Consider the following 14,715-nt stretch of genomic DNA (forward strand, 5'->3'; position numbering starts at 1 on the left):
GTTTCAAAATAGAGTTGTGTTTCTTGAATTAGTACAATTTTGTTTAAAAATATCGGATATCATATCCAAAAATACGAAAAAACCAAACGTATTTTTTTCCAACTGACCTGAACAGATAGCTGTAAATCCTTCATCATTTTACCATTAAAACCAGATTCAGATGTACCATGTAATACAAAGTCAGACAGGTAATGATTAGAATAACCGGCTAAAAGTGACCTGCCAAAATTCCTGTCAAATAAGTTAATACTTCTGCCTGACATCTCATCACATATGCTGGAAATATAAAATGTGTATAACAATACTATTCAGTTCGATTTAATAAACGAATGAGTTTCAAAAATATTTAAACATTAATTTAACCAGGTGCTCCGCAGGGCGCAGCTTTATACCACAGCAGTGGTCAAACCCTGAACAGTTGGGGCAAATTTGGTCACAATATTCAAGCTTGATACTAAGTGGACTATTTAATTTAGCATCACAATTTTTTTTCAGATTTTTCCTGTAAACACTAAAGTTGGGACCTGAAGACACTGTTTCCAATCTATTTTAGATAGAGGATGATATGATAATTTCAATAAAATTTCATGTCAACAACGAAGTGTTGACTACTGCATTGGTGATAACATTTTGAGGGAAACCTCCATTAGCAGTGGCATCGAAGCAGTGGTCGTAAACAAACTCATCATAGATACAATGGAGTTGCATTTCAGGAGAGCGACCTTAGTAGATTGAATGAAATCGAGCATCAAATAAAAGAGCATTCATGTGGTTTGCTTTTTGTAACTTTTCTTTTCATTTTAAGTACATTAAATATATATATATATATAAATTATCTATGGTTTAAAAAACACCAAAACTTCAAAATTGGTTGATTTTTTTTTTATAAGGTCCCCTTTAATTTGAAAATCTCTATTTTCAGGCACAGGCTCATATAAATTTAACTTTTGAATAATTGTAATTAATCTGATAAATCAAATGAGTGTTTGGTTGATTTTAATACTTAATATATCATATTTAAGGGACGACATCAAAAGTTCAATGTAGGATAAAAAACTTAATTCACATAGTTTTTTCACTGACCCCCACACCCCCCCTCTTAACTTAATTTGGGAAAAATTGATTTACCAATAGGGATATATATTAAAATCGATTTTAGATATACAAAACTTGCAGAATTTTAACCCCCCCCACCCCCAAACTATTTGATTTAAGTTTTTTATCCTACATCGATCTTATGATGTCGTCCCTAAGGGCATTTCAATAGCAAATTTTTGCAGTATTTAATTTTTTTAGGGCCAAATCTAGATAATTCAAATTATTTGATTTAAACATCAAAATTCAACATCCAAATTACAATATTAAAATAGCTCTAGTTTCTTTAATATATCTCCTATGGCCAACTTTCTTAAAATTTCCTAAGCTTTGGTCAAGCCTTATATTCTATTAGGTCCAAGGACACAGTTATCGTCCTTGGGTTTTCGTTGTCTTCGAATATAGTTCCTAGTGCAAACAGAGTATATATTCCCTAGTGTATAAAACAGAGTATAACTTGCAAATTTGTTCATGCAGTTTTTACCAATTTATTTCGTAAAAAAAAAGAAAGTAAAGTAACATACAGATCTAGATTAATTGTTGATTTTGAACATACAGCTAGTGGCAATAAATCGGTTATATCTTATATGTTACATGTGTTATAAAATTGTCATGTAAAAAGAACAGTTATTGTTTTTGGTTTGCCTGTTATATATCCCAATTTGTTAATTATGCCTGTCCCAGATTTAGGAAAGCTATGGCAACTTCAAACATGTTTAACTCAGTCACATTCTTTTTGTGTCTGTTCTTAGTCAGGAGCCTGTAGTTCAGTTGTTGATGTTGGTTCATGTCTGTCATATTTGTTTTTTTCTAAATTGTTTGGTTATAAACTTATAATTTTCTCAATTAAATTGTTTCCTATTTTTCATGTCAGGGCCTTTTATAGCCCCCTATACAATACGGGTTTTTTCCTCATAGCTGAAGGTTATTCTGTTACCTATAACTGCTTACATCAACTTCAGTTGAACTTTGGTGGAAAGTTGTCTCATTTGCAACCATACCACATCTCCTTATTTCAATATTACAATGTCACATGATGAATATTAATTAATGAGAGTTATTACCTTGGAATATCTATTTCTTTCAAATGCTGAATAGGGTCAGACCAATCAATATCAAAACTACCTGTTGATGATAGATGGCGCCTCCTTCCAAGCTCTGTAGGAGTAACTGACCTTTTAACACATAAAAAAGCAACATCAATTAAAAACCAATAATCATAAGTATGTAAAGTTCAAATTGATTTTACTTTAAAAACAAATTCTCTTCCAAAAAATGAAATTAGATATATTCTTGTACACCTAAGTTTCAAAATTCTTGACAATAATAAGTGACTAAATAAAATACAGTTAATTTTGAGTATATTGCAGCCGCTATTTCTGCCTTGGTTTTTAATTTATCTCAATTTCAACTTATCAGCAAAACATTGTTATGTCCAAGAGAATAGTAATCAAAGTAGTAGGTTAGAAATGGCACATATAACATACCTGCATCTACCAGGTGCCAATGAGCTAGGTCTGTTTGCTTTGTGACTTTTATCTGAACTAATCTGCCTTGTAAATGATGAAATTCGTGGACGGACTCCATTTCCAATTGAATTCAACCTAGTGGCATGAATGAATTCCAACTCAGACTGACTTCCATACAAATCTTCCTTTTTGTTGGTGTCAGCAATATTTCCAGATGACTTAGAGTGCCCACAAGCCAATGGATGCTGTACCACTCGGTCTTTGACATCAACCTCATCTATCGTCTTTGTATGGATATTATCATCATCAAAATATTCATTGAATAGGCTGTTACTGCCACCCTTCAGAAAATTATTTCTGATTTGTGCTGTGGTTAATTTTGGTTTATTAGTATTTTTTTCCGAAATTTGTGAAGTAGCTTTATTATTTTCGTTAGACAATGTTTCTGACAGTAATGATTTCTTTCTTGTAACCTTGATTTCTTCTTCACTTTTTGTAGAGTTAATATTTTCACTATTACTATCACACCAATCTTTACAAGGCAAAGTCAGAAAAGAATGCTTCCGTGTATCTACTACAGCTCTAGACACTAACTGAACATTTTCAACAGGAACGTTTTCTTTAATCTCAGAACCAGATAGCCTACAAGGCTTATAACATAAAGTTTCTTCAAAATTTCCACTGCTTAAAATAGAATCATAACCCTCATCTTCTGTTTGATGACCAACAGAGTCCAAACTGTCCAGCATGCTTGATATTCTCTTATTTTCGGCATGATAAAATTGACTAGAGCCCACTTTCATTTCATTTGAGCAATTTGATGACCTATCTTTTATCTTTTTATTTTTATCTAACTGACAAGAATCTACTTTATTTCCAGTTTCATTATGAGACGAACTATTTTCATGTAAAAGATGATCATTTTCCACATAAAAAACACTATTTCCAGTTACTGTTATAGGAAATGGTATATCAGATTCTACTGACTCCATTGATTTATTTTTTGTATTTTTATGATCTAAACTAACAGAGTGTCTTAGCTCATCTTTATTTCCTGATTCTTGGGTTCTATTTGTAATATCATTGGAACAAACGCTACAAGCATCTTCATTACCAAAAGGAAAAGAACAATTTGAATTGCAGTCTTCTTTAATTGGGGTGATGTCTTGTTTTTCACTATCATCTAAATTCATATCTTCCATACACTTCATCATGGATGAAAGATCTGTGTTTTCTTGGACATCACTGCACCTTATGAAGTATGTTAGGATGTACAAAAGCTTTTTCACAAGATCTGCCTTTTTGCCTACTATCACTGTCCTAGCTAATTTTAGGGGATATCCTATTGCACCATATAAATCTCTGAAATAAAAATTCAAAAAATTGTCTTATTTTAAGTCTACATTAGTTTTGAGCAAGGTTAGATTTCCTTGTTGCAGATCTTAATAGTTAAATTTGGTTGTGACAATAACTTACTGTTTATATTATAAACCAGATGCTCCGCAGGGCACAGCTTTTTACGACCGCAGAGGTTGAACCCTGAACGGATGGGGCAAGTATGGGCACAACATTCAAGCTGGATTCAGCTCTTTCCCTCCAAAAAAGAAACAGATAGAGGTACTTAAAAAAAAGGCATCAATATCTTTTTGAAGGCTTGCCTGTTAAAAAAAACAACCCAACATATGCATGCCATTTAAAATAATATTAAAGGCATTTTGTTTCAGCAACATATCCACTGTAGTGCTTTCAACAGTGATGATGAAGTTGACCTCTACTTCACAAACAAAGACATTGTATCAAAATCTTATAAACTGTTTGAAGAATTAATGAAAACTTAAAACATTGACTGATTTTTATCCTTTTTTTTTCTAAATAATTCTGGAATAAAAGGTCAAATAACTCCTCCTAACAAGGCCTTAGAAATTGTCTCAGATTAGAATGCAGGATTTTGCATCTCATTTTTCAAAATTTTCTGGCTGGAATAAAATTGATTTACTGAATGTTAACTTTAATTCATCAGAAAACCAGATGCTCCGCAGGGCTTAGCTTTATACGACCGCAGAGATTGAACCCTGAACGGTTGGGGCAAGTATGGACACAACATTCAAGCTGGATTCAGCTCTAAATTTGGATTGTGATTAAATAGTTGACACAGCATAGGTTTCTGACACAGAATGAATGTGTTCTAATGAACTTAATTTTTTTGTTTTCTCTTAGAGCAATTCACTATGCTGTTGAATATTAATCCTCTCAAAAAAATGTTTGAAGAAATTTTCTTTTTATTTATGAAATTTCAAATAAGAAAAATTGAACCCAATTTTTTTAATCACATCCCCCTTTCCCTTATTCCAAAACTAATCTCAATTAAAATTTCTAATGTAGTTTGCAACAATAACTTCTCATTTAAATACATCATAAAATATTAAGATGTAAAAAAACTGCTTGTTATCACTGAATGGAAAAGATTATTTTAATTTATCAGTTGGTAGTAAAAAGTGAACATACATTGTATATTGTATATAACAAAGATTTAAGTTGATTCTGGACAAAGAAAGATAACTCCAATTAAAAAAAAAATCTTGCTTTTGCACAATATTGTGCAATTAGATATTTCTTGCTTACTATTCTGGACAAAGAAAGATAACTCTAATTAAAAAAATTATTGCTATTTCACAATATTGTGATTTGATATTTCTTGCCATTGTGCAATACTTTGCAATTGAAAAGACTTGCTATTGCACAATACTTAATATAATAATTTTAGATCCTGATTTGGACCAACTTGAAAACTGGGCCCATAACCAAAAATCTAAGTACATGTTTGGATTCAGCATATCAAAGAACCCCAAGATTTCAATTTTTGTTAAAATCAAACTAAGTTTTATTTTGGACCCTTTGGACTTTAATGTAGACCAATTTGAAAACAGGACCAAAAATCAAGAATCTACATACACAGTTAGATTTGGCATATCAAAGAACCCCATTTATTCAATTTTTGATGAATTGAAACAAAATTTAATTTTGGACCCCAATTTGGACCAACTTGAAAACTGGGCCAATAATCAAGAATCTAAGTACATTTTCAGATTCAGCATATCAAAGAACCCAACCAATTCATTTTTGTCAAAATCAAACTAAGTTTAATTTTGGACCCTTTGGACCTTAATGTAGACCAATATGAAAAAGGGACCAAAATTTAAGAATCTACATACACAGTTAGATTCGGAATATCAAAGAACTCCAATTATTCAATTTTGATGAAATCAAACAAAGTTTAATTTTGGACCCTTTGGGCCCCTTATTCCTAAACTGTTGGGACCAAAACTCCCAAAATCAATATCAACCTTCCTTTTATGATCATAAACCTTGTGTTTAAATTTCATATATTTCTATTTACTTTTACTAACGTTATGGTGCGAAAACCAAGAAAAATGCTTATTTGGGTCCCTTTTTGGCCCCTAATTCCTAAACTGTTGGCACCTAAACTCCCAAAATCAATACCAACCTTCCTTTTGTGGTCATAAACCTTGTGTTAAAATTTCATAGATTTCTTTTCACTTTTACTAAAGTTAGAGTGCGAAAACTAAAAGTATTCGGACGACGACGACGACAACGACGCAAACGACGACGCCAACGTGATAGCAATATACGACGAAATTTTTTTCAAATTTTGCGGCCGTATAAAAATCCAAAACATTTTCAAAACTCAATTGAACATTTGTGTGCCTTTGAGGTGCTCAGATGACAGGAAATTGTATCTTATTTTGAAAAAAAATCATGGGGGGGGGGGGCATGCCCCCAAACCCCCTAGCTAATTCAGGCTGCTTCGCAGCTCTCACCAGTGATACAGGTGGACCACCAGTACTACCCCAAACATTTTCTTTGTAGTCCATTGGACTACTTAGCCTCTAATGTCAAACCCTGCAAACTCAACCTTTTTTTTTGTGGTCATAAACCTTGTGTCAAAATTTCATAGATTTCTATTTACTTTAAATATAGTTATAGTGCGAAAACCAAGAAAATGCTTATTTGGGCCTTTTTTGGCACCTTATTCCTAAAATGTTGGGACCAAAACTCCCAAAATCAATCCCAACCGTCCTTTTGTAGTCATAAACCTTGTGTTAAAATTTCAAAGATTTCACTTTTACTAAAGTTAGAGTGCGTAAAGTAAAAGTATTCGGACGACGACATCGACGACTACGATGACCCAACATGATACCAATATACGACCGAAAATTTTTCATTTTTTGCGGTCGTATAAAAATTGAAAACAAGAGGCTGTCACAATGACAGCACACTGGATTTGTTAGCATTTATTTGTGTCCTGGCAATATCACAAGAACCATTACTAATGATTGGTGAAAGTGAAAATCGTCAATATCAAATTTGACCTCTATTTTGTCATCAGTATCAACATATTAAAATTTGAAAAGCTTAGATTGAATGGTTCGTGAGTAAATGCAACAACGTGAATGGAAATGCCATTTTACGATCTTTCAAGAACCATAACTCCTGAACGGTAAAAGTCAAAATCATCATTATTGAACTTGACCTCTATTTTGTCATCAGTAACAACATATTAAAATTTGAAAAGCTTTGGTTGAATAGTTCATGAGAAAATGCATGGACACTACTGGAAACAAATTAATTGTTTATGTATATAAACATTGCCATCTGTTCTTGTACATGTGCCGTTTTCAAATCGATTCTATCTCTAATAGTTTTTGAGAAAAATGCAAAGGAAAGAAATTGCTCCAAGGAAATATAACTCTCATAGCGGATGATGAAATCCTATGCAGCCTCATATGGTAATACATCATGATTAGATATACCTATTGTCCAAATAAAGTCATGATATCTTTAAAAACAACGAGGGGGGGGGGGGGCAATCTTGAAAAAAATCAATAAAAGGGAGATAAGTTCTCAAGGGGATGATGAAATCCTACACAAGTTCATCTGGTAAAACTTTATGATGAGGTCTATCGATGGTTCAAATTTGGTATTGATAACTGCAATATAAGCGGTAGGAGGGCTTGCCAAAAAATGCTGGAAGAAAAAAAAAAAGAAAAAAAAAACATTAGAAAAACAATGAGGTCTTTCCTCAAGTCATGCAAGTGGGGGAAAGACCTTAATAATCTTCTGACAGTTTTGATGTGAATGGATAATTGGAAGATTTCATCCTCATGAACATTCTGAACAATTTTACACTTTTCATATTTCCCCTACCGGTATTTATAACGGTTATAAATCAGAATAAAAGACATAAGAGTGCACACACTGAAATGTCTCGCCTTGTTTTCTTATCATTGATATTATGTTGATAGTCCTAAATATAAAGCTTTATTATAACTGTATAATAAACTGAACATTAATCAAGAAAACTAAACATTGATTAATGAACCATGAAAATGAGATCAAGGTCAGATGGACCATACCAGGCAGACATGTACAGCTAACAATGCTTCCATACCTTGCAAGGTACACACATACCAAATATAGTTATCCTTTTACTTAAAGTAAGAGAGAATTCAACATTACAAACAATCTGATTTTTTTTTCTCAAGTGGTCACTGAACCATGAAAATGAGGTCAAAAACAATGGACATGTGACTGACGGAAACTGCTTAACATGAGGCATCTATATACAAAATATGAAGCATCCAGGTCTTCCACCTTCTAAAATATATATAGCTTTTAAGAAGTTAGCTAACACCGCAGCCACACTATCCCTATGTCAAGTTTTTTGCAACAAAAAACAACAGACTCGACAAAAACTGCATTGAACCCCATATGTTCTATTTTTGCAATGTCAGCAATCTTTGTTGGCAGGCGGATTCATCAAACACATTTTAAAACTTAAATACCCTAATGGTGATTGGGCCAAGTTTAATTCTATTTAGCTCAATAGTTTCAGGGGAAAAGATTTTGGTAAAAGATTACAAATACTATGAAAAGTTGTTAAAAATTTACTATAAAGGGCAATTACTCCTTAAGCGTTTAAGGGGTCAATTGACCATATTGTTCATTTTGACATATTTGTAGAAAGTAGATCTCATTTTGCTGAACATTACTGCTGTCTACAATTTATCTATAGCTATAATAATATCAAAGATAATAACCAACAAGAGGTTGTCACGGGACAGCAATTAAAATTTTCCTGCAGAGGTGGAACTCTGAACAATTGAGCAAGTATGGACACAACATTTAAAAATAGGACAGAATCTGGCATTCATTGTCCCTTTTCTTTTGTTTGGATTAGCACAAAATGTAGCATTTATATTACTTACCCTAACTGAGCCCACATAGGATTGTAAGGATGTGACTTAGCAAGTGCATCTACCCATTTGGCGGAATGATTGTGAAGATATGTTTTAGATGTTGTAGCACCTGCAGGTGTAACCGTGGCAACCCAGGCTAAATGATGTGTTAGCACTGCTGTGACAAGAGTACTTATAAAACTGAAATAAACATCAAATACAATTCATACATCATAACATTTGTCAACAAAATAGTATAAAATATTTTTTCTGTCAAATTGCACACTAACCTAATTTGACTAACAAACTTTTTGTGCAAGTTATTGTCTGGAAACTAGAAAAAATGCTTGTTTTTGGCCCCTAATTCCTGAACGTTTGGAGCACTTACCCTCCAACTCCTTTCCAGCCTTAGTTGGTCCTATTATTTAGTGGTCAACACACTTTAAGGACCCTTTTAAACAGGGAAATGTAAAGCCATTATATGACTTCACAGATTTCAGGGAAAAAATTCAGGTTCCTTATATTGCTTTTGATGTGATAAAATATACAATCTTATTATCTAAATGTTTAAAGGAGCTTTCTTTCATGACAAATTTAGATTTAATTCAAATAGGCTTGTGGAAAACCAATTAGTACTTAAAAATAACATTATAAATGTGCATATCTTGATAACAGTGAACGTCTTTTAAATGCATTGTCACTTGTTTCCAATGTTAAGCGAGTGGTTGAAAAAATATTATGAGGCTTAAATCAAAATATTGGTCGGTAAAGGGCAAACAAACAATATTTTAATTTAAGCATTATGGACTCTACCATACTACAGACTCACCAGGCGTTGGTTCACTTTCGTTTGTAATTTATCTATTATAGTCCAAAATCTAAATACATGGTTAGATTCAGCATATCAAAGAACCGTGATAAATCAATTTTTGATGAAATCAAACAAAGAGTTTAATTTTGGACCCTTTTGACCTAAATGTGGACCAATTTGATAAAGGGGTCAAAATTCAAATTCTAAATACATGGTTAGATTCAGCACATCAAAGATCCCCATACATTTTTTTTTTAGAAATCAAACAAAGTTTAATTTTGGACCCTTTGAACCATAATATAGACCAATTTGAAACAGGGATCAAAAATCAAAAATCTAAATACACAGCTAGATTAGGCATATCAAAGAACACACAAAAATTAAATTTTTGATGAAATCAAACAAAGTTTAATTTTGGACCCTGTGGACCTCAATGTGGACCAATTTAAAAACAGGGCCCAAAATCAGAAAACTTATTACACTGTTAGATTCAGCATATTAAAGAATTCGAGGAAATCAAGAATAAAACCCCATTGAAATTAGTCAAGAAATAAGCAATAGAGAAAAGTATTATTTTTGGCCCCTAATTCCTAAATAGTGAGTCATTACCCCCAAAATCTATTCCAACATTCCTTTTTTGGTATAGAACCTTATGGTACAATTTCAGAGAGATCCATTGACTTACACAGAAGTTATTGTCTGGAAACTAGAAAAATGCTTATTTGGGCCCCTTTTTGGCCCCTAATTCCTAAACGGTAGGGACCATAACCCCCAAAATCAATACCAACCTTTGACCTTTAGTGGTTATAAACCTTGTGTTAATTTTATTGATTTCTATTCACTTTTACTAAAGTTATTATCCGGAAACCATCTCTTTTCTTACTTTAACCCCACCCCCACTATTTAAAAAAAAGTAATTTCCCCAACCCCACTCTTTTCTTACTTTAACCCCACCCCCACTATTTAAAAAAAAGTAATTTCCCCAACCCCACTCTTTTTTAAAAAAAAAAGTAATTTTTGTTCATTTCAACCCCCCCCCCCCCCCCCCCTTCCTTTTTTTCCAAAAAAAAAAAGATTTTGAAGAACATGTTCTTCTTGTAATACATGATACAATTTAAGAGAAATCATTACACAAGTTATTGTCTGAAACTGGAAATAGCTTGTTTCAGACCCTTTTTTGGCACCTTATTCCTGAGTGATTTGGCAATTACCCCCAAATTGATTCTCAACCTTCTTGTTTGTAGTCGTATAAAAATGCAAGCTGTACATCCCAAAATTAAATACAGATTTTTCCTTTCAAAATCTGGTTAATGACATAACTATATAACAATACATTTACTGTTATAAGAAAATAATACTTACAAATTGTTATTTTTATTTTCATGCTTTGTTACTAATGACATGAAATCCTTCATAAAACCTTCACACAAGGGATAACGATAACTTGCATGTGACATCATATTTAACCAGACTGGTTCAGATAATCTTGGTGTAGTGTAGAGATCTATGACATCATCTCTGAATATTTCTAATGCCTAAAATATTTGAAAGACATTTAAATTATTTTCCTTAATTATTAAACCATTGCCACTAAACATATTAAATTTAAACAAATTTGTATAAACAGGTTTTTTGTAGATTTTTTAAGTAACACGACAGGAAAGACTTATTCAAATTTAATTTAAATGTTAAGGAAATTATTTAATCAATGCATGCATATATGGAAATGATTTAATCAAAGCATGCATAAATGGAAATGATTAAATCAATGCATGCATATATATATAATAATAAAGAACTTTATGCTCCCTTTTTACAATTATTACGAATCTAGACCTTCTAATTGACAAAGGGTATTTTGATTTTGTTTATATATATATGTTCCTGACAATATTATCATGACCATATAAGAATACTCGTCTGTTATTTATTAACTGTTCAGACCATATGAGTATTTAGACCATATTGTATAAAATTGAGAATGACAAGAGGCTTTCACAACGACAGCAAACCGGATTTATTAACATTTATGTGTGTCTTGCCAATATCACAAGAACCATAACTTATGAACGGTGAAAGTGAAAATTGTCAATATCAAATTTGACCTCAATTTTGTCTTCAGTATCAACATATTAAAATTTGAAATTCTTAGGTTGAATGGTTCATGAGTAAATGCAACAACATGAATGGAAACACCATTTTTCAATCTTCCAAGAACCATAACTCTTGAACGGTAAAAGTCAAAATCAACACTATTGAACTTAACCTCCATTTTGTCATCAGTAACAACATGTTAAAATTTGAAAATCTTAGATTGAACAGTTCATGAGTAAATGCACGGACACGACTGGAATAGTCATTTTTCAATCTTTCAAGAACCATAACTCCTGAACGGTAAAAGTCAAAATCGTCATTATTGAACTTGACTTCCATTTTGTCATCAATAACAACATATTAAAATTTTGGAAGCTTTGGTTGAACAGTTCATGTGTATATGCACAGACACGACTGGAAATGCCATTTTTCAATCTTCCAAGAACCATAACTAATGAACTGTAAAAGTCAAAATCGTCAGTAACAACATATCAAAATTTTGAGTAAATGCACGGACAACATTTGGTTGCCGCCCGCCCAACTTCCTGCTCGCCCGCAGTACATCCCCAAATCAATAACCGACATTTTTGTCACAAAAATCCGTTTAAAAATGGGCAATTTATAAAAGACACAACAACCCAAAAAAGAGCAGAAAACAGCTGAAAGCCATCAAAGGGTCTTTAACACAGCTACAAACTAAAGACACTAGAGGGTCTACAGAGCCTGTGTTGCTCACCTTGGTCTATTTGCATATTCAACATTGGACACTCCAACATTGTAGACGAGAATAGAATTCATGACAAAAATATGTAGATCCTTCATTCTGATTAGTTTCACTCTATCTCCTGTAGTTTTTGCTCAGAACACAAAAAAGGGTAAACAAAAATGTCCTCATTTAAAGACAAACATTCCTATAAAGATTCACTTGGATGGAGAGTTGTCTCATTGACACTCATACCACATCTTCTTACATCTACATGTAATGACAGTCTACTAACAATATTGACAAAATTTGACTTGTTAGTAGATCATGCCTTGCTTTATAATTTTTGAGATTAAATGTGTCTAAATATCTTTTATAACTGTTCTCATATAAAATGCCAAAAAAAATGGTTATATAATGCTTTGCTGAGCTAAGCCTGATACATGTACAACCACAGAGGTCAAACCCTGAACAGTTGAGGCAAGTTTGGACCTAAAAATGAAACTCTCATAAAAAAAAGTTCCACATTAATATTATTTACCTACTAAATTATATTAATCCCCAAACGCCCATGCCTATTTTAAAATAACATAGCTCAATAATTATCCTCAGTCAGTATAGGCTCTGGATAGATTTAAAGTGCAAGGTATTCAAACCATTTTTTGGAGGAGGCAGTCTGAGAAATTCTGAGAGAACAAATCTTACTCAATTTTTGCCTTAAACTAAAATTCTGACCGTATTTGGATTGTCCACTTTTTGGCTATTAGAAACGAAAAATTCCAACAGAATAATATGGCATTAAATGAACATGAAGCTACACAAAACACCTTACAAATATAGATTTATTTCGTCTTCAAGTCATTGTTCCACTCCTAAATTGTCTATTCTTCTTAGCAGCACACTTGGTAAAACCTGATAATAAATTGTTCAAATAAGGCCTTCAAAAATAGTGGAATTAATTACTTTTGGAGTGTTAAGAACTCCTTGGAATTACTTGATAAATTGCATGCTTATATTGGTGATTTTGAATCTGTTCAAAGTTTTGATTTTTCTACCCTGTATACCACATTGCCTCACATTCTCATTAAAAAAAATATTCAGTTACTATGTCAACAAACTTACCTCAGTTACTATGTCAACAAATTTTCCTCTGTTATAATGAGCCTTTTCAATGGCTAACTTTAACTTTTCTAAATGTGATTCCAGCAGGGTAATGTGGGAAAAGAAAAAGTTCTCAAACATTCTGTAAAAAGAAAAAAGAAAGAATAAAGAAATCTGATTAATTTATATACATGAAGATACATTCTAACTGTGTTTCAAGCTTATATGACTTTATGGTTTACTGCATTGATCAAAATTATTTACCTCTAAATGAACTGGATTCGCAATATCAATATTCCATGGTCATCGAACTCTGAAATCAGGATAAACCAGATGCACGGCAAGGCACAGCTTTATACCACTGCACAGTTGGGGCAAGTATGGACACAACATTCAAGCTTGATACAGCTCTGAATTTGAATTGTGATTAAATAGTTGACACAGCATAGGTTTCTGACACAGCTTAGCTTTTGAGCAATTCACTATGCTGTTGAAAATAAATCCCTTTACAAAAATATTTGAAAAAAAAAATCTTATTTTTACTTTTTGGATTACCTCCCTTACACCGCTTTTATATAGTTTAAATTGTCTTTAACCAGAAAATTTAAGAAAGACTAATAGGGGAAAATCAATGGTGGTATTACACCTAAAATGGGAAGCTGCACAAGCACCTTTGACCTTGTGAGTACTCTCATATATTAAAATTTCATGTTATTCAACTGAATATGTGAAAATATAACAAATAAATGGGAAATCAAACCATGGGACACATATGATTCCCCCTGACAAAACTGAAGAACATTAATCAAAGTGCTTGTAAGCACTACAGTGTGAAGATTGTTTTAATTTTTTCAGTGAAGATTGCATTGTCACTGGTGTTAAACTTACCACCATAACTGCAGTTATGGTGATCCCAACATGGCAGAGTCAAAAACAGGTGAAATCGTATTTTTGAAATTTCTCTGTGTATAAGCATTGTTTTAAAGATTTACACAGCTCTAGGTTGATATGTATGGTAATATTGTATGTATGATTTCTTAATATCATATGTGACCTTGTTACCGAAATAATAGCCATTGAAAATTTATGTGATATCATTGTATGACCAAGAATGTTGTTTGTTATGAAATTGGTAACTTGATTAATAGATAGTTGTAACTTTCTAGATATGCTGATGGGCGACTA

The 14,715-nt window shown here is 32.4% G+C and overlaps 1 protein-coding gene across 4 annotated transcripts in view; it reads right to left on the reverse strand.

Moving 5' to 3' along the window:
• Positions 1-14,715, reverse strand: part of LOC134724598 (folliculin-interacting protein 2-like) — a 44,803-nt gene that overhangs the window by 7,631 nt on the left and 22,457 nt on the right. For all 4 annotated transcript variants that reach the window (XM_063587715.1, XM_063587713.1, XM_063587716.1 and 1 more), the window contains 6 exons: positions 13,552-13,672; positions 10,995-11,167; positions 8,852-9,022; positions 2,583-3,926; positions 2,160-2,270; positions 108-276 (listed from right to left, as the gene is read on the reverse strand). In XM_063587715.1, the coding sequence (XP_063443785.1) occupies positions 108-276; positions 2,160-2,270; positions 2,583-3,926; positions 8,852-9,022; positions 10,995-11,167; positions 13,552-13,672 (2,089 nt within the window). The remainder of the gene's footprint in view (positions 1-107; positions 277-2,159; positions 2,271-2,582; positions 3,927-8,851; positions 9,023-10,994; positions 11,168-13,551; positions 13,673-14,715) is intronic.

Source organism: Mytilus trossulus, chromosome 7, assembly GCF_036588685.1.
Source record: "Mytilus trossulus isolate FHL-02 chromosome 7, PNRI_Mtr1.1.1.hap1, whole genome shotgun sequence".
NCBI lineage: Eukaryota > Metazoa > Mollusca > Bivalvia > Mytilida > Mytilidae > Mytilus > Mytilus trossulus.